Source organism: Pyrus communis, chromosome 11, assembly GCF_041283825.1.
Source record: "Pyrus communis isolate YQ-2024b chromosome 11, ASM4128382v1, whole genome shotgun sequence".
NCBI classification, from domain to species: domain Eukaryota; kingdom Viridiplantae; phylum Streptophyta; class Magnoliopsida; order Rosales; family Rosaceae; genus Pyrus; species Pyrus communis.
In genome coordinates, this window is record NC_142575.1 from 13,595,915 (window position 1) to 13,616,503 (window position 20,589).

General features: G+C 35.1%; 2 protein-coding genes across 4 annotated transcripts; one reads left to right on the top strand and one right to left on the bottom strand.

Moving 5' to 3' along the window:
- Nucleotides 1–485: 485 nt before the first annotated feature.
- Nucleotides 486–962, top strand: LOC148692928 (uncharacterized). The gene has a single exon (XM_088680269.1). The coding sequence runs from the start codon at nucleotides 486–488 to the stop codon at nucleotides 960–962; it is 477 nt and encodes a 158-aa protein (XP_088536395.1).
- Nucleotides 963–6,819: 5,857 nt separating this feature from the next.
- LOC137743427 (uncharacterized) lies at nucleotides 6,820–10,431 on the bottom strand. 3 transcript variants are annotated; one of them, XM_068483315.2, is made up of 9 exons: nucleotides 10,241–10,431; nucleotides 10,009–10,090; nucleotides 9,778–9,908; nucleotides 9,479–9,545; nucleotides 9,021–9,073; nucleotides 8,484–8,538; nucleotides 8,065–8,182; nucleotides 7,395–7,441; nucleotides 6,820–7,279 (listed from the first exon to the last, which is right to left on the bottom strand). In XM_068483315.2, exons 1-9 carry the CDS (start codon nucleotides 10,414–10,416, stop codon nucleotides 7,169–7,171), a joined length of 840 nt encoding a protein of 279 aa, XP_068339416.2. In that variant the 5' UTR covers nucleotides 10,417–10,431; the 3' UTR covers nucleotides 6,820–7,168. The 3 variants fall into 3 exon arrangements, 2 of the variants coding, with proteins under 2 accessions (XP_068339416.2, XP_088535090.1); XM_088678964.1 differs by having other exon boundaries at nucleotides 10,009–10,072; nucleotides 10,241–10,366; XR_015952890.1 differs by having other exon boundaries at nucleotides 7,188–7,279; nucleotides 7,740–8,182.
- Between the last annotated feature and the right edge of the window lie 10,158 nt (nucleotides 10,432–20,589).

Genomic DNA, 20,589 nt, shown 5'->3' on the forward strand with positions numbered 1-20,589 from the left:
GGAAATCTGATATGCGGATCTTCCGGGTCAAGTTATACAGGGTTGTAAACCCTACCGTCGATCTTTGATCGACGGTTGACTTGTGGTCAATGGGTCTCAAACTATTTTAGAATGTCGTTGAGGTTGTGTTTTATGTGAATTAAATATTCTACGGATAAGAGTTCTGAAATGTGATTTGATAATTGGTCACAAGGACCAATCAATCAGGACACATCGATGCGTGCGCTAGAGAATCATAGCGTGGACTCCAGGTGAGTGGATCTTTTCCTTTTTATCGTACATACTATTGAGAGTTCTAACCATCATGTACCCCTAGCTATCCACTATTTCCCAACTCAACCCCATCAAGACGAGCCCGTCGTTCACCAGGACATGAGCTGTTGAGACAGGTTTCTGATAGTCGGGTATTGGGATTAAAATCTCCAAATAACAACTCAATATCTGAAGGAAGACGATCATTTGTACTCTCTACTTGCAGCAATGACATGGCGCCTGGATCTCTAGGTGGGTCCTCTGATGGCTGGTCTATGCGTACCTTTTCTGAGCTCGTGACCTATTCTCAAATGGAAAGATGGTCTTTTGACAGTGAGAACTTTGGTTCTATCCATGGAAAGCTAATTGGATCCAGCAGCAGGTTCTCATGTTCTCCTTCCATAGATTTGCAGTCTTGTGGAGTCTGCTCAAAGCTTTTAACAGAGAGATCTTCATGGAGCATCCAGAAAATTATTGCCGGCAGTGACACATCCGTGGTTTCTGTGTTGGTATGTGGACATTTGTACCATGCCGAGTGCTTGGAGACTATGACATTGGAGGTTGATAAGTCTGACCCGGCTTGCCCAATTTGTATGGTCGGAGAGAAGCAAGTATTAAAGATGTCGAGAAAAGCTTTGAGAGCCGAAGCAGAGCTCAAAGCCAAAAACCTTAAGATATCCAAAAATAGAGTTGTACATAGCTACTTTTAGACCTGGCAATTTCTGACACGACCCGATAACCCGACACGACACGACACGAAATTAACAGGTGTTTGGGTCGACACGATAACGAATCGGGTCTTATCGGGTAACCCGATAAGCACCTGTTAAGATAACGGGTTGGGTCGGGTATACACGTGGGTAAACACGATACACGATAAGCAGAATATTATTTTTATAATTTTATAACCCTAAAAAAATACTGTAATAATTATATACATTAATTTTACAATTTTATATCCCTAAAAATTATAATAAATATATATATATTAAATTAACTATAAAATTTATAATAATTATAATAATTATATATACTATAATAATTATACCCCCAAAATATTAAGTCTATCTATACTAATTTTATATATATATATATATATATTAAATTTTATAAAAACTATAATGCATATTAATTAATAATTTAATATGCATGATCATGCATTTGCCAACTTGCCGCCCTTTTTGAAAAAAAAATGGAGGGAAAATGAAAATGTTAAGAAAAGTTGAAAATAAAACAAAAAAGTGAGGGAATTAGGGAAAGATGTTGGAGGGAAAAGTGAAAATGATAAGAAAAAGTTGAAAAGGAAACAAAAAAGAAAGGGAAAAATGAAAATTAATAGAAGTGGTGAGAAATTTTTTTTTTTTTTAAGTTATTAACTTTTTATTACACACATGACTGTCATTATATCTCACTATTTTTATAATGAACACGTGACACGTGATGTATGTACTATTCCATGTACCAGTCAATTAAAATTTATACGTACAAAATAAATAGATTTAAATCTACTTAATAAATATATATATACACACACACACACACGGAACTTGATTGATGGCATACGAATTCTCCAAAACTAATTTCAACGATCCAAACCGTCAAAATTGTTTGTATATGCTTGGAGATCACATCCGCAAAAAATCACAAAAAAAAAAACATTCAGAGGTTAAGTAACGGGACAAAGTTTTTCAACGGTTATAAACGAAAAATCACGATTTAACGGTTATTTTAACTCCGATTTTGATAATTTTTTATAACTACACTCCTTGACCCTATATGAATACAATGAATGAATTCGATCTTCAATTTAAAATATTTACACAAGTGGATACCACAAAATCTTATGTTATACAGTTATACTTAATAAAAGTATAAATAAACTCTAAGTGTTAGTCAATCTATCGTTTTACGAATTCTCCAAAACTAATTTCAACGATCCAAACCGTCAAAATTGTTTGTATATGCTTGGAGATCACATCAGCAAAAAATCACAAAAAAAAAACATTCAAAGATCAAGTAACGGGACAAAGCTTTTCAACGGTTATAAACGAAAAATCAAGATTTAACGGTTATTTTAACTCCGATTTTGATGATTTTTTATAACTACACTCCTTGACCCTATGTGAATACAATGAATGAATTCGATCTTCAATTTAAAATATTTACACAAGTGGATATCACAAAATCTTATGTTATACTTAATAAAAGTATAAATAAACTCTAAGTGTTAGTCAATCTATCGTTTTACGAATTCTCCAAAACTAATTTCAACGATCCAAACCGTCAAAATTGTTTGTATATGCTTGGAGATCACATCAGAAAAAAATCACAAAAAAAAAAACATTCAAAGATCAAGTAACGGGACAAAGCTTTTCAACGGTTATAAACGAAAAATCAAGATTTAACGGTTATTTTAACTCCGATTTTGATGATTTTTTATAACTACACTCCTTGACCCTATGTGAATACAATGAATGAATTCGATCTTCAATTTAAAATATTTACACAAGTGGATACCACAAAATCTTATGTTATACTTAATAAAAGTATAAATAAACTCTAAGTGTTAGTCAATCTATCGTTTTACGAATTCTCCAAAACTAATTTCAACGATCCAAACCGTCAAAATTGTTTGTATATGCTTGGAGATCACATCAGCAAAAAATCACAAAAAAAAAACATTCAAAGATCAAGTAACGGGACAAAGCTTTTCAACGGTTATAAACGAAAAATCACGATTTAACGGTTATTTTAACTCCAATTTTGATGATTTTTTATAACTACACTCCTTGACCCTATATGAATATAATGAATGAATTCGATCTTCAATTTAAAATATTTACACAAGTGGATACCACAAAATCTTATGTTATACTTAATAAAAGTATAAATAAACTCTAAGTGTTAGTCAATCTATCGTTTTACGAATTCTCCAAAACTAATTTCAACGATCCAAACCGTCAAAATTGTTTGTATATGCTTGGAGATCACATCAACAAAAAATCACAAAAAAAAAAAACATTCAAAGATCAAGTAACGAGACAAAGCTTTTCAACGGTTATAAACGAAAAATCACGATTTAACGGTTATTTTAACTCCGATTTTGATGATTTTTTATAACTACACTCCTTGATCCTATATGAATACAATGAATGAATTCGATCTTCAATTTAAAATATTTACACAAGTGGATACCACAAAATCTTATGTTATACTTAATAAAAGTATAAATAAACTCTAAGTGTTAGTCAATCTATCGTTTTACGAATTCTTCAAAACTAATTTCAACGATCCAAACCGTCAAAATTGTTTGTATATGCTTGGAGATCACATCAGCAAAAAATCACAAAAAAAAAACATTTAGAGATCAAGTAACGGGACAAAGCTTTTCGACGGTTATAAACAAAAAATCAAGATTTAACGGTTATTTTAACTCCGATTTTGATGATTTTTTATAACTACACTCCTTGACCCTATATGAATACAATGAATGAATTCGATCTTCAATTTAAAATATTTACACAAGTGGATACCACAAAATCTTATGTTATACTTAATAAAAGTATAAATAAACTCTAAGTGTTAGTCAATCTATCGTTTTACGAATTCTCCAAAACTAATTTCAACGATCCAAACCGTCAAAATTGTTTGTATATGCTTGGAGATCACATCAGCAAAAAATAACAATAAAAAAAAACATTCAAAGATCAAGTAACGAGACAAAGCTTTTCAACGGTTATAAACGAAAAATCACGATTTAACGGTTATTTTAACTCCGATTTTGATGATTTTTTATAACTACACTCCTTGATCCTATATGAATACAATGAATGAATTCGATCTTCAATTTAAAATATTTACACAAGTGGATACCACAAAATCTTATGTTATACTTAATAAAAGTATAAATAAACTCTAAGTGTTAGTCAATCTATCGTTTTACGAATTCTCCAAAACTAATTTCAACGATCCAAACCGTCAAAATTGTTTGTATATGCTTGGAGATCACATCAGCAAAAAATCACAAAAAAAAAACATTTAGAGATCAAGTAACGGGACAAAGCTTTTCGACGGTTATAAACGAAAAATCAAGATTTAACGGTTATTTTAACTCCGATTTTGATGATTTTTTATAACTACACTCCTTGACCCTATATGAATACAATGAATGAATTCGATCTTCAATTTAAAATATTTACACAAGTGGATACCACAAAATCTTATGTTATACTTAATAAAAGTATAAATAAACTCTAAGTGTTAGTCAATCTATCGTTTTACGAATTCTCCAAAACTAATTTCAACGATCCAAACCGTCAAAATTGTTTGTATATGCTTGGAGATCACATCAGCAAAAAATCACAAAAAAAAACATTCAGAGATCAAGTAACGGGACAAAGCTTTTCGACGGTTATAAACGAAAAATCAAGATTTAACGGTTATTTTAACTCCGATTTTGATGATTTTTTATAACTACACTCCTTGACCCTATATGAATACAATGAATGAATTCGATCTTCAATTTAAAATATTTACACAAGTGGATACCACAAAATCTTATGTTATACTTAATAAAAGTATAAATAAACTCTAAGTGTTAGTCAATCTATCGTTTTACGAATTCTCCAAAACTAATTTCAACGATCCAAACCGTCAAAATTGTTTGTATATGCTTGGAGATCACATCAGCAAAAAATCACAAAAAAAAACATTCAGAGATCAAGTAACGGGACAAAGCTTTTCGACGGTTATAAACGAAAAATCAAGATTTAACGGTTATTTTAACTCCGATTTTGATGAATTTTAACAGCTACACTCCTTGACCCTATATGAATACAAAGAATGAATTTGATCTTCAATTTAAAATATTTACACTAGTGGAATTTCATGATGTTCGATGTAAATTGAAGATTTTGTAAATGGAGGTGTAAACTTTTAAGAAAGACTTACAATCTTAAAAACAAAAACTCTTTATCCTTGCACATTTAATATTTGTAATAGATTAGTAGTGTATGTATTATTTTTTTTATTAGGCTTTCATTTTCGAGTGTAGATATAGTACTTGAACGAGAAATGTTTTAATGTTTTCAAGTAATATTTATGTCGCAATGTGTGGTATGTGCAAATTGTAAAAAAATATATTTTTTTCTTAACGGGTCATAACGGGTCATAACAGGTCGGGTCACTTTACCCGTTGGGTAAAGTGACACGACCTGTTAAGGACCCGTTAAGATAACGGGTGTGACACGACACGACCCGTTAAGATAACAGGTGTTACACGAAAACGACACGAACACGACAGACACGACCCGTTTGCCAGGTCTAGCTACTTTGATGATGATTATGATGTTTTTGATCATCAGAAGAATGCCGATAGGAAGTGGTTCTGGACCAGACATCGCAAGGATTGAGCTCCCGAACCCCAGCTGGTAAGGAAGAGGCAAGCAGAAGTCTAATTATAGATGTTATACCAGCACCATTAGGTTTTTTCTTCTGGAATTTGTAGTCTAAGCTTCGATAATAAATTCAGTTTCATTTCAAAAGTTCCTTTTCGCAGAATTCCCAGATATCTGCCGTAAAAACCATGCCTGTGCGTACTTACGTGTCTGCGAATTCATCAATTGTTGTCATGGGTTCGGAGAAAGATGGAATCCGATTCCTCGTACATTGTTCTGAATGTGGTAGAATCTAGTTTTGCAGTTGCAACTGTTTTAGTTAAGAGAGCATTTTCGGCGATTAATCAAAGGTTAAGTAGAGCTTGGTTATTTACGAGAGATGTTATTGTTTGTATTGATGATGGAACCACAATGCGACGTTTTCAGAATATGAACGATGATATTGTAGCTTGTAAATTTGTAACGTTGTTTCTTCCGTGGAATAATGATAGAACTGTTTAATTTTTTCGGGTGTTACAGATTTGGATCCGCCGTGGGTATGGTAATGTGTGCGAGGGATTTACTAAGAACCTCACTGGAACTCCTGTGGACTCCGCCAGCTCCTCCCATCGACATGGTCAAGAGGTGCATTGTTCTGCATTTTCCCGCTTTTCTCGATTCCATCTAGAAAGAAATTTGGGTTGCTGGAACTCAGAGTAGAGAGAGATTATAGTTCAATCCGAGCAAAACCCATGGGACTGTTATTTTTATTATTCAGCTTATTAGCCTGACACTACATCAAAGGTTTCACTATTCTTATATTGATGGTCGAAAAACTATGGGGTAAAGTAAGATACTGGGCAGCACTTCTGGGCATTGTTTTCAAATGAGTTTAGGGATTATTCTCCTTCCCATATAGCGTGGGATATCTTAGCTAGTTTTGCCAGATGGAGGATTCTTTTGTAATTTATGTTATTGTCTAAATAACTTGTTATCGTTTCTTATGGAAAAAAAATAAAAATAAAAAAATAAAGTTGTTTAATTTAAATTCAGCTTAGTCCTTGAAGTTAAATCAATCTTTACTGAGGTGAAACAAACAGGGTATAATAAATTCGTATCAAGTCTGTTCTCAAGGAGCTATAAATTTGATCAACTTGCTCGATCCATTGGAAGTAAATCTACAATAGAGAACTTACATAAAGCAGGTTTACTAATACCACGGCAAACTGTTTCAATAGAACATTGAGGTGTTAAATTTTCAACACGTCATTGTTTAAGTGGACTGCGACGCCACGTGGCAGTAAAATCATTCTGTGTAAGCTACTCTCCTGCCAACGGCATCCAAATTTGAGCACAACAGAAGACAATAGAAACAAAGTGATTTTCTTCTGTGTTTCAATACCCTTAACAAAAAGAATTAAACATTACAACCGTCCAAGGAAACACCCGATGTCCGTCCTACCCAGAGTCACACTGGTTTCCACTTTAGCTAGTAAGATAAAATCAAATTTACTCTGCTCCTATCAAACCAAAATAAACCTTTAAATTTGCTGCTCGGTAGCGTCAGGCCTGCGGTATGGCATGTATCTGTGGTCCTTTGCTGCATTCTTCCGGCGCCTTTTTTCAATGAAGGGTTTGAGCTTGCCAGACGCCTGATCATGCAAATGGACGACATTAGTTGCCAAAGCCAAAGCCAAAGCCATCATGACTAACTACTAATATCACAAAGGTATTGTTCAACATCATGACAAAAGGAAAATATGTTACCTTGAGTTGTTTATACTTCTCCACAAGTCGTTTCTTTCGGATCTCAGCTGCCAATAATTAAAGAATGAAACGTCAATTGTAATTTAATTCAATTTACTATACTCCTATTTATGCCAAGCAACAGTATATAGAACACACGATTTATCACAATTCCAGTTAGCAGCAATACAAGTTGTTGGTTGATGGCCATGCAAAACACTGCACTGATTGTGGTTGAGAGTTTTGAAGTGTTCAATCTTGTAATGTTATTTGGGTTGCGTTGTTAACCTAGATATTTGGTTGTCTGGTAAATAATTGAAGTTTTCTTATGATGCTTGCTCATAAGCAAATAAAATACAGCATTACCTTAATGAATTGCCACCCATGTAACAATTATTGTAAGAAAGCTTCATGTAGTTTCCATACCACCAACAATCCACTACTATGAATTGCCACCCATGTAACATTACAAGAATGAACATCTCAAGATTCTCAACCATGACCAAGGAAATGTCCAGCACTGGAACCGCCAATACCGGTTACTATAGCTGCTCCTTAGAATTGTGATAGAAAATTTCAAACAAAAAATTTTCATTTCCTTGCATCTCGTATGTACTGACTAGAAGTATTTTGAACCGGAGACAGATGAACATGCGCACAGAGGTAGAGAGGCAGCAAGAAAGGGCATTACATTTCTTAAGAAAAAAGGGTTGCTTCCCTTCCTTTGCTGCTTTTCTCTCCTTTTTCTTGTGCTCAGTCAGTATTGCAGCTTCAGTACACTTAGCTGACTCAGAATTTAGCTGTTTATCCTACAAAGACATGAAAACAAAGATAAATGAATAGTTACAGAACCAGTTTCATCCAAGCAAATTTATAGTTAAAAGGACAATATAGCATGGTGCACAAATGAGGGTATCTGTCGAATATATTTATATAAAGGCAAGCACTAACAATCAAAGAGATATGTTTCTTTAGTTCTTCAATGGTTTCTGGGTCCTTAGATTTCTTAATTTGGTTCTGTAGTTCTTGTCATATTCAAACCAAAACTAAGAGAGAGAAACAGTACGTATAGATGATACTGGATTTATATGACTTATTTAAGAAACTTACGTCTTTTTTGGCAGGAAGCTCCTCCTCAAATAAAAAGCGATATTTCTTCCTAAACCTGTTGAATACATGTTATTCCCTCTTTCTTTTTCATTTTGCAGAAGCAAAATTTGCTGAAGGCAAAAGAGTTGCAAGTTCAAGACACGTTGACCACTACCCATGAAACAATAAACAAGAAAAAGCCAACATAGGAAAGTTTATCTATCATACAACAACTATAAGATCAAGATCAGAACATCTTTCCAATCTACAAAATAACAGCAACTAAAAAAGGAATTTTCAGAAACTTGGACATTAAACAAAACCGAAAGTGATGTCAAAAACCTTTTGCCATCCAATACCCTACCTCTCCAACCCCCCACCCCCCCCAAAAACAAAAAAAAAAAAAAAAAAAACATAACCCCTGTCCATTTAAAATTTCAAAAGTCATTGTCCGTCACACATTTACCATCTGTGGATTACATGTTATTCACTAACCTGCTTCAAGAAAAAACCAATAAACGTAAAACTCCAGTGAAGGTTTTCAGAGAGAGAGCATACCGACCAACATCAAGTTCTCCACATAAAGATTCAAAACGTGGGTCGCGTACCACCTGAACATAGCAAGAAATAATTTCAACTGAGGTATATTGATTGCTTATCAATAAATTGATTAACTACAGATGTGATTCACAACTTTGATCATCTATTTTCTAGCTTTATCATAACTTTGACAAATCAAATCTTGCAGGATAAGTGAATCCTAAAAAGAAAAACCACATGATATACTAAACCACCTAATTCCAATACGTCGTGCTTAAAATCATACCAGATTTTGATTACAAATAGTTCAGGGCAAAAACATAGCAACTGACTTACTATAGTTAAATTTAACTTTCCTCATGGTAAAATATTTGTAATTACCATTGTTTTCTAATGAAAGCTTCTGCAACCCATTAGAAAACAGAAGAATGAACTGCATAGTACAAATCATAACAAATACCATACAAAAATCTCACCTTTTTTGTACCTTGAACGACCTCTCGAAATCTAGGGACAGGCTTCGTGCAATTAACCTCCATCGGCCTTCACAAACACAAACATATTCATCTGATCAACTACAAAACATATGAACAACAACAACAAACAACAACAAAGCTTTATCCCACTAAGTGAGGTCAGCTATATGAATCCTAAAACGCCACTGCACTCGGTTTTGTGTCATGTCTTCTGTTAGATCCAAGTAGTCCAAATCTTTTCTTAAAGTCTCTTTAAACGTATGAACCCAACAAAATAATCCAATGTATGCTCAGACTACCGGTTCTTGTTCGCCCGACCACCCTTCTTCTCTTCTTTAGGCTTAAGGTGCACTACATGTGACCCGTTCGAGCGCGCCTTCTGCAGTTCCCCAAATGTCACATCTGCAAGCGCCTGCTCCATTTCCTCCACCTATAACAAATTAAAAATACGCAAATTGAATTGAAAAAATCGATTGTTCTTCAAACTAAACTAACCACAATAACAAATTAAGTTTCCTTCGATCACTTACATCTTCGGAAGAAGACGAAGATTCGGGTTCTTCCAACTTTATTTTGCTTGGCATTCCCATTGAGCTGCCAGGTTTTACCATTCTGATTCTCAAAAAATTGAAACCAAGGTCTAATTAAGATGAACAAAAACATAATTGCTCGACAACACTCATGAGGAAAATACTGAACACAATCAAATCCGATAAAAACGATTATATATAAATTAAAATAGAAAATAGTTATCTCAGATACCTGAGAATCGGTGGCTCTTCAGTATCGACGACGAGGAGCGACCGGTGTAGTGGGTGAGAAAGTGGTAGCTTGTGCAGTGTACGAGGCTGCGGCTGGTGTGGTTGATGGCTGGGAACGGTTTGCTGCTGGTGCGCCGGGGTCTGTGTGCTGTGACTGAGAATTACTAGTTTAGTCATTGAATATTTATTTTTACTATTATTTTAATTATGAGTACTAATATTTATTTTTAAAAGGAAATATTATTAGCACTTTAAAAATCTCATTATATAAATCTCAAAAGTGTATTTTTCTTTCCTAATATAGAAAGTTTGGAGTGTAGAATAAGATTTTTGGAGTGCTAATAACAATTCCCTTTTTAAAATTAGTCTTTTTTTTTTTATAAAATAAGTACTTAAATTTTTTTTTAAATTGCTAATGTTCTTGTATATATGCCCTAAAGCCAATCATAAATGATATTTTACAAACATTTTACATGTTTTTTTTTTTTTTTTTGTCAAATGGTAGATTTTGTAATTTAGCCACCGACCAGGTTGAACTCATGCCATTATGCAAAAGTTCAGCATCTTTCGACCATTATGATAAAAGGCCACTTGCAGACACTTTACATGTTAAAATAAACTAGTTTAATATAAGGGCAAAATTTATTGTATAAAGCCCTTTCATTAAATGCTATATGCTTTAAACGATAAGTCTATGGAATATGTTATTAAGAAGTTAGATTCATGAGACAATTCTCTTTCATACATATATCCTAAACATTCCTGGTTAAGGGTGGAAAAAAATTCCCAAAAATCCCATACCAAACTGAAAAAATACCAATCCCAAACCGAAAATGTCCCAAACCGATTTTCCCAAAATTTTCGATATGCTATCCCGAAAAAATACGGAAATTTCGGTATGAGAATCGGGATTGTCTTCCCCATATGTGTTACGTGTCATTTTAATTCATTGATAGGAGTCACCTTTACTGGAAGTGACACAAACACCAGTGTCAAAGTTGTTGAAGAAAGTAGAGAACATAAACACCGGAAGTGTAATGAGTATTCCATAGAATCACAAAAAGGTATATAACTTCTGTAATAGGTTTTCCTTCTAGTGTATTCTTAAATGGTAAAACAACTCTGTTCTATAGGTTATAAACTTATAAATGCATCTCAGTACTAAAAAAGAAGATATCATATAAAACTTATCCGCGATTGCATTGGTGGTTGTTTAAGAGTTTAATGTTGCCTACTGATATCGTTTGATCAATTCATGCATTATTCCTTCTACCTCCTCAACTTCATGCCAGGTAACTCATCGGGAGTATGAAGTTGAAACTAGTAATGGAAGAACAATCACGAAACGAAGGAAAACAAGAAGCACAATAATGTTTGAAGTATGTACCTGATAATTTCAATGAAAATATAACAGCTATGGGAATTGGGAATACAAAATCACCAAAAGCCCAAAAATATTTCAGGATTCCCGATTGTCCCGAAATACCGAAACTATATCGGGATTCCCGAAATTTTGGTTTGTGATCTGTCTTGAAATTAGGAATACCGAAAATTTCGGTTTGGGAATCGGGACTAAGGTTTTGGTTTGGTATCCCATATCGAACCACCCCTATTCCTGGTCATAGGATTGCTAATTCGACATTGACAATCATTAGATCAGTACATGCTATGTCTTCTCTCCAGGAAAGTGGCTCGTCCCAAGTTATTGCAATGAATGACACCAAGATAAGTATGTAAGTACTCACCAGAGAGTGAGTCCACTAAACGCAATGAACAAGAGTTCTCATACTCATTTCACATGAGAACTTATAGTTGAGACAATGCAAAGTAGTCATTTGACCTGAGATATCATAGTTGTCTTGTGGTTTGGTCCTTAGCCTTTGACTATGTTAAAAGCATTCCATTTGAGGATGTCCACGACATAGTTGGGGTTAAGCTACTTAATCATGGGGGCATGTGAATGTGCAACAAGATATCTCTAACCTTGAAATCGTTGAGGGAGAATACTTTATGACATGAAGAATATCTAGTCAGAGTAAGAATGAGATTTAAGAAGCCGTTCCAAATCATATTCAAGGTAATCATATAATTACGAGAATCTTGTTGAATAACAGACATGAATAAACTATCAAACCAAACAATCTGATTAATAGTAATTAGAAAACGATAGTATTGCATTTGTAATCCCAAATTGAATAAGTTCTCCAACATCTTCTAATTAGCTTGGGTAGCCATGACATGTTACTAGGTGTCACTCATGGTTTGTGAATCCTTGAAGATGTATATTGGTACAAGGCGGAATATCCTGCAATTTAAAATTCGATATATGCTTGACTAACTAGTCAGCGTCACCGGTGAACTAAGATCAGATTTGTTAATTTACCAAAACCAAGAATAAACAACTATACCTGATTTACTAACTTAACTCTAGTTAACAAGGGTTTAGTTTAGTGTATTTTTAAACTTTATTAAACTTAGTTGACAACAGATATCTATTTGCAAACCCTAGAGTCAATGTGTAACATACAAATTAACAAGATACGTGAACAAGAATGACAATAATCAATACAAGGACTTTTTGGCCGGAAAAACTCACATCTGGGTTAAAACTCATCATTGAGTCCAATCCACTAGTATAGACAAAGGTTCATCCAAAAATCCACACAAAGCTCAATTCCTAGAACCCTATCTGTGGAGCAACTTTACCTTTATGCAACATTGCCTTACACGAGATGAACTTGTATGGTCTTCACGAAGTGGCAGCTCCTCCTGAGCTCATCACCTTGTGGCACCGAGAGCCAATACAATCAATGCAAATGATATAACAATGATCGTTATGTAAAATCTGGATTCAAAGACCAGTCAGTTTCTCCAGTTAAACATTTGAAGGAACAAAATGAAATGAATCCTAAAAATAGGTCTATATAAGGATTTGAAAATTAATGAAAGACCATGAAAACAACACAAACATACTTCCTAATGATTGGTGTTTAATGCATGAAGAAGGTTTCACAGTTAAGGTTTCATAATGTAGAAGAGTTAAGCTCAAAGCTCTCAAAGCAACTCATTCACTCCAAAACAAATTTTAAACCCATAACAACAAAACATAAATCCTAAGGAACAAATATACCCAAGGAAATATGACTTCCATCAGCCAACTTGTACCTAGGACACTTGTCGGTTGCAAAAGAGATCTAGGCAGATCAATGGCTAGAAACTAACCACCAGTAGAAAGGTGTCAGTTAGGCCTTAATTTGTGTGCCTAGACAGCTGGAAGTCAATACGCAAAACTGACTAGACAATCAAACTAGATAGAATGCAACACGAATATAGATATGAAATGCACATTCATGATGAAAAGTGCCACATCTTGAACATTTAATCCAGCAACAATAGCCCATAAACAGAGTATAGCCTAAACTATATTGAGCGTGTGTGAGGTTAAATTACAATATTTGACAAGGAAAGCCAAACCTAAAAGTCCTGACTTCCCAATCTCCCTTTTTAACTTTCCTTGACAATATACTCCAAGCTTATAACTAATTTCACTCAACACCCATACTCAAGAGAACATGAACCAACAGAAGAAGACCAAGTAACAACTCCTGCAAAAGAACAACTTTTGTCAAGAAGAAGTGAAATTTATCATGGGTAAAAGGCTTGCAAAGGTAAGAAACACTAAAATTTACTCCCCATTTTGTCATGGTAAGATAAAGACAAAGGCAAAATAACATATGTAATGTCCAAATAGGCAGCAAACAACATAGGGTAGGAGCAGCATAAGCACAGCAGATCATAATTAGCATTAAACCATATAAGTATGCCCAATCAAAATAAAGTAGTAATTGGACAAGCAACAAGTAAGCGCATGAAAAAGAACCAACTCAAATCAAACTCCCCCATAATCATAGACATGACTTGAAACAAGCACAACAAAAAAAGTTTGCACTTTTTCTGACGATGAATAGTGATTCAGCAGATGACACGCCTGACCTTGATATTCTCCTAAACACCAGGGTAGGCAAGTGCTAGCCGTCACCCTAAGGTGACGAAGCCATACTAACATGAATGAGAACAAATAATAAGAATTTAAATATAATAAATATGTATTTAAGGAACGTGTTCAAAGCATACAACTAATCCAGAACACTAAAAATGAATAATATAAAATTGAATGAACAAGAGATGCGTCCTACACCGAGAGGACTTGAAGATGCCAATGTGGGAGTGCCTTGACGCTGTGATTGTACGCCTCGATTCTAAGTCATGAGGGACGCAAAACAAAACATGAGTGGACCAAGTTGATATATATATATATATATATGTATGTATGTATAAGTAGTACAAAAACAGTTAATCTTTAACGTACTAACCCCCCAAGTTTAGAAAACTCATATAGCATAATAAGTAATAGGTTTTCTGAAAACCCTAATGATGCGAGAATTTATACGCACACAAACTAAACCCTATTTGTGACAATTGTAGTGATGATGTAAGTAGGGATCGTTCTAACCGGGGATTAACTAGGGATGCTAAACACTTGACTCAAATAAATAAAACTAACTTTTAAAACACTAAGACAAACTAAAAGACTCAAAACAAGTTCAAAAGACTCCAAATACTTAAAAACATAAAATAAGACAAATCAAATGATTAAGACTTAACAAAATAGGGGGGGGATTGTGGTTGGACGAGATTAAACTAAACGAACAGATTATAATTTAAAACATATAGTAAAGATGAATGTGATGAAAATATGGATGATGGAATAGCTAAGGGGTTTTTCTCCACACATGTTACACTTGCATACAAGATTGATTTTCGGTTGGTCTTTCGATAAATTATGAAACTCAATGCTCCAAGTTAATTAGGTCCGCTTAAATTAACTTTCAGATTTCCCTAGATTCGTTGGATTGAATGGAATACGCATTACAACCAAATTATTCTTAATCAAAGTCCCTAACTATGGAATACGCATGATAGAGACATTCAACAAAGATCATTAAGTTCAACGGAAATCATAAACATTGACGAGGCATTCGTTACTATGGAATACGCATGAAACTTATGCCAAGAATTCGTTTAACGCGATTGTTTATAAGCAACCTCCACTACTTGTGAAGATAAGTTCGTAACTATTAGGTGAAACTCACTTATATTCTAGCGTCATATTCATTCAAACGGTTAAACAAATTGAATCCACAACTTATGAAATTCCAACCAAAAGTAATTAATTCATATTGCAAGCATAAACATGTATTTTGAATCACCCCCTAGCTAAAGGGGGGTTTAGTTCCTCATAACTTTGAAATCAAAGAAACACCTAAACATTCCAACAACTCAAACTTGAATTGTATGAACGTTTAAGCACTCTTCTCTTCCATTACAAAACAAAGAAAATTGAATTTAAACATTGAAATCAAAGAAACACCTAAACATTCCAACAACTCAAATTTGAATTGTATGAACGTTTAGGCACTCTTCTCTTCTTCTTTGTTGTAGCACAAGGTCTAAGGTGAGTTTTTGGGGGATGAGGAGTGGTTGGAATGAAGAGAAAATATGCAGAAAATGAAGGGATATGCACGGCAAGAATGGAGGTGTTTGTGGTGTGTTGTGTATGAAAATGAGATGTGAATTGAATGGGGAATGAATGAATGAATGCAAGGGTATTTATAGGAGTAGTGGAGGGAACATATGGCTATGTCATTTGTAGGTGAAGTAGGTGGATGTTGTAGGTGAAGTAGGTGGATGTTGTAGGTGAAGTAGGTGGATGTTGTAGGTGATTATGAGTGATAAGTGATAAGTGTATGATATGTTAAGTGATAAGTGAATGATTATGATAAGTGATAAATGAATGTATGATATGATAAGTGGTGAATGATATGTGGTGAATGATAAGTGGTAGTGTTTAAGTATTTAAAATAGGGAACAAAGCCCTTCCTTGCATGGCAAGGAAGGGAGACACAAGGAAACACACGACAATGTCCTAAGGTTGCTAGGAATGTTGTTTTTGTGTTCTAAAATGCGTAGGAGTTTTCAATGATGCTCAAACATGAGGTCTTTTTAGGATTTAACATTCCTACTTCAAGTCTTCAATTTCGTCCATCCTTTTGGCTCCAAGCATATGATATCCATTCCAATCTCTAATTTGCTCCAAAAGGCTCCAAAAGGCATCCTTTTGCATACTTTGCCCTTAGAACCTGAAAACACACAAAAGAAGCATAAAGAACTAAAATAACTAAAGAAACATAACGTAAATGTACGAGAACAAGCCATTTAAGTCGCATAAATATGCTCCTATCACCTAACATGCCATAAAACTTCGTAAAACATGTATTATATATATATATATAGTGGGCTTAGTAGTGGTAAATATATAAGGCATATACATATATAAAATATTTCATTTGCCCGAAGGCATATAGAACACTTCTTCATTCATCCGAAGGTTCTACATCATGCGCTCGTAGGTAGATCATTAGCTCGTAAATAGAACATAACCCCGTAGGCAGAACATACACCCTTAGGCAGGACCATTTCCCGTAGGCAGAACCATCGCTCGTAGGCACTACATCTCACGGCCAAAGCCCATATAAAAATCTTTTGCCTGTAGGCCCTACACATGCCCAGTCGAAGCCAATATAAATATCTCCCGGCTAAAGCCATTTACAAACGCCCAACCGTAGCCAATATAAATATATCATAGCCGAAGCCATCTACAAACGCCCGATCGTAGCCAATATAAATATCTTCCAACCGTAGGCCCTACACATGCCTCGCCAAAGCCAATCATATATATCCAACCCACACCCGGCCGTAGCCATATATAAATATCATTTGCCCGTAGGCAGTAACATACGAATAACGACTAAGTAAGTACATAAGGACATTAACATAATATTTTCTAATATATATATATATATGTATATATATATATATATCTTAATTGAAGTTCAGTAGCTCAAACATCATATTGTAAAACCTATTCATAGTATATAGTCATCAATCATATATACTACGAAAAACGTAAATTCGATAAAGCATGAATATCATAAAGCGTAAATCCAATTTACTCAAAAATGTTTCAATAAATGTAACCATTAAATCATGCTTTTCATGTATGCATTTGTAATAGTAAAATCAAGTATTTTGGAAGGGGCCTACCTACAGATACTTCGTCGCCAAAGAGCCACACAAACTAGTGAAGATGGAATCGCCACAATAAATGTACCTAAGCACATAAAGGGTCCAATTAATAAAACTTTATCATAACGATTGAATTTCAAAAAACGAACGTCATAAACGGATTTAAGATGTCGAAATTAGCCTAGGAGAGGTCTCGGACAAAACCCGAAAAAGTTAATGTTGTCCGGTCAACAGTCCACGTTGACTGAAGCAAACGAGTCAGACCGGGTCAATGGTCGGGTCGTGTCAACGCGGGTTCGAGTCAGGTCAATGGTTAGTGGGTTAGCCTGGTTCAATTGGGTCAAATGGATTGGGTTAGATCTGGTTAGGGTTTAGGGTTTTGGACTTGGGTTAGGGTTAGGTTAGTGGGTTAGGGCCTAGGCTAATAGGTTGTCAGGCCCAAAGGTTTAGGTTTCTGGGTTCTAATTTAAATGGGTTGGGCTTAGATTTGGCTGGTTACTCGACCCAAGGGTTTTGGCCAGTTCAATCGGTTGCCCCAACAACTAGGTTGGGCTCGGCCCAGTTTCCTTTGCAGGTCGCCGGAGTCCAATGGAAGGGAAGGCCAGGTTTTTGGTTTTTCACTAGGAAAACTTCCCCGGCTCCAATTCGAGGTTAAACCTTAACCAAAAACTGCCATTCAAAAGCCAAATTGAAGGTAAGAGAGTAAGGGTATAAGATTGTACCTTCGTGGTCCTTTGCCGTGACCGGAGCTGGCCGAAAAGTGACTTGAAAAACACGGTTCTCGCTAGAAAAACTAAAGGTCGAACGGCAAGGTTAAGTCTGTAGATTCTTGGTTCGAAAACAACCTAAAAAGCTAGGAAAAATAATGAGAGACTGAAATAGGCCTGATTTAAAAAACATTTACCTTGAAACATCAACCTCAAAGTCAAACTTGCCGGAAAGGGTTTACTAGGTCTTGGTGCACTGGGGTAGGTCGATGGAGTTGGGACCTTCCTCGTTTCTGGGTTGGTTAAACTAGTGGAAATGGTGAGATTGTGATGATGGTGGCAAATGAGCTCATTGGGACGGTGAGAAGAGAGGGCTCAACAGCTTCTCCGCATTTGCAAAGAGAGAAGGACGAGGGTGAGCTGAGAGAGTGAAGAAAGAAAAGGGATCCGAGAGATTTGGGGTGGGAACTGGCACGTGGCAGACAGGGGAAAGGGGAAACCAGGGGACAAAACCAGGGGTGGGTCCTCATTGGGCACACCATTTAAGACCAAAAGTAAACCCAAAATAAAATATCCCACAACCCAAGTAAAATTATGAAATTACCCTTTCGATTAGTTAAAGTCGAGACACGTTGTTACAGTAAAAAATAGTGATGCCTATGAGAAGGCAGATTTGAACAAAAAAACAAGGCATAATGGTCCCCCAACAAAAGAAGAAAACATGTTAAAATGATAGAGATCAAATTGATAGTTGAAATCTTTGCACCAATAAAAGAGAGCTTAACTATAAGCCATGAAGAGAACAATGACAAAACAGTTTGAATATCAATGCTTCTAAGAGATATTGATAAGATTAGTGTTTGACAAAACAATATGCACTGCAGTTCTCGAAAGATAACTCTTCAAAGTCATAAAAAGGCAATAATACACATGTGAACACTTACTCATGATGCAACTGTGATGTATCAAGGTAAGGAAAGAGGATTGGTGATAACCACCTTGAAATCATAAAACCAAGCACTTAATCTTAAAAGCATTTTCAAGGTTAACAAGACTTTTAATAATCCATTGACTTTAAGAGACAACACTTCCTACATAACAAGAACATAGGACAAGACTTCCAAAAGACAAGGCACAAGCCTTGGAAGAGAAGTTAACTTGGTGAAGAACTTTGAGTGAGGCACCAATTTGAGAAATGCCAAGGTCATTGGAATGAGGGTGAAATTTTAATGAATCACCATTTCATTTTTTAGACTTTTTTGAAACATGACCTGCTGAGGGGATCATGAAGCACTACACATGACATTGCATGAAAGACCAAAATAAAGGGATTTTCCCATTTTTGATGGTATACTATTTCTTTTGAAGACATCCCTTTGCTTACAACACTCTCCCAATTGAATTTGTTTTTAATTTGGGGAGTGGACAAAAAGAAGATGAGAATTGACACTTGGTTCATATTATAGAGTAAGTAAAGTCACTACCACTCAATTATGATCAAAGTAACATTAAATTCAAAATCACTTCAAGATTTGGATGAGTAGAAAAATGATTTAGTAGAGGTCATCTGAGAGAATAGGGAGAACCATTGACATCACAGTGAATAATTATCCAAGGTTAATCCACATATTACTAATAATGTATGATAGTTAAGAGATGTATACAGAGAGTAAAAATGAAATTATCTGATGAGATAACTATCTACACAAAAACGTGCACAAAGACTAGACAAAATATTCAACTCTTGGAAATCAGGCTATACAACCTATTCAATTCATGTCACAAAGACTAATAGACCGTCGAAGATCTTCATACCTTCGATTATTTATGGCTTTAGTGAAGATGTCAGCTAGTTGTTTTTCAGTTGGCACAAAGGTTAAGTTAAGGATTTTACCTTCCACAACATCTCTAATGAAATAATGCCTTATATTTATATATTTTGTTCTAGAATGCTGAACAGGATTCTTAAAGATACCAATAGCACTCATGTTATCACTATAAACAAGAAAGGTGGATTGAGAGATATCGTAGTCACTGAGCATTTGGTTCATACACATTAATTAAGTGCAACAACTCCCGGCAACCACATATTCTACCTCGACAGTTGACAAAGAGACACAATTTTGCTTCTTGCTATGCCAAGCAACCAAATTGTTCCCAACATAGAAAACTCTCCCAAAGGTACTGTTTCGATCATCAATGCACCCAACCCAATCAACATCACTGTATCCAACCAAGTTGGTGTTGGTGTCATGTGTATATTATAGCCCAAAATCAGGAATTCCATCCACATATTTAATAATCTTCTTGATTGCTAGTAGGTAGGACTCCTTAGGATAACTTTGAAATCGAGCACACACCCCAACTGGGAAGGGAAGATCCGGTCTACTTACGGTCAAATAGAGTAGGCTCCCAATCATGCTTCTATACAAAGTTTGGTCAACATCCTTGCCACTCGAGTCTTTGTGAATTTTGGCATACGTACTCATTGGTGATC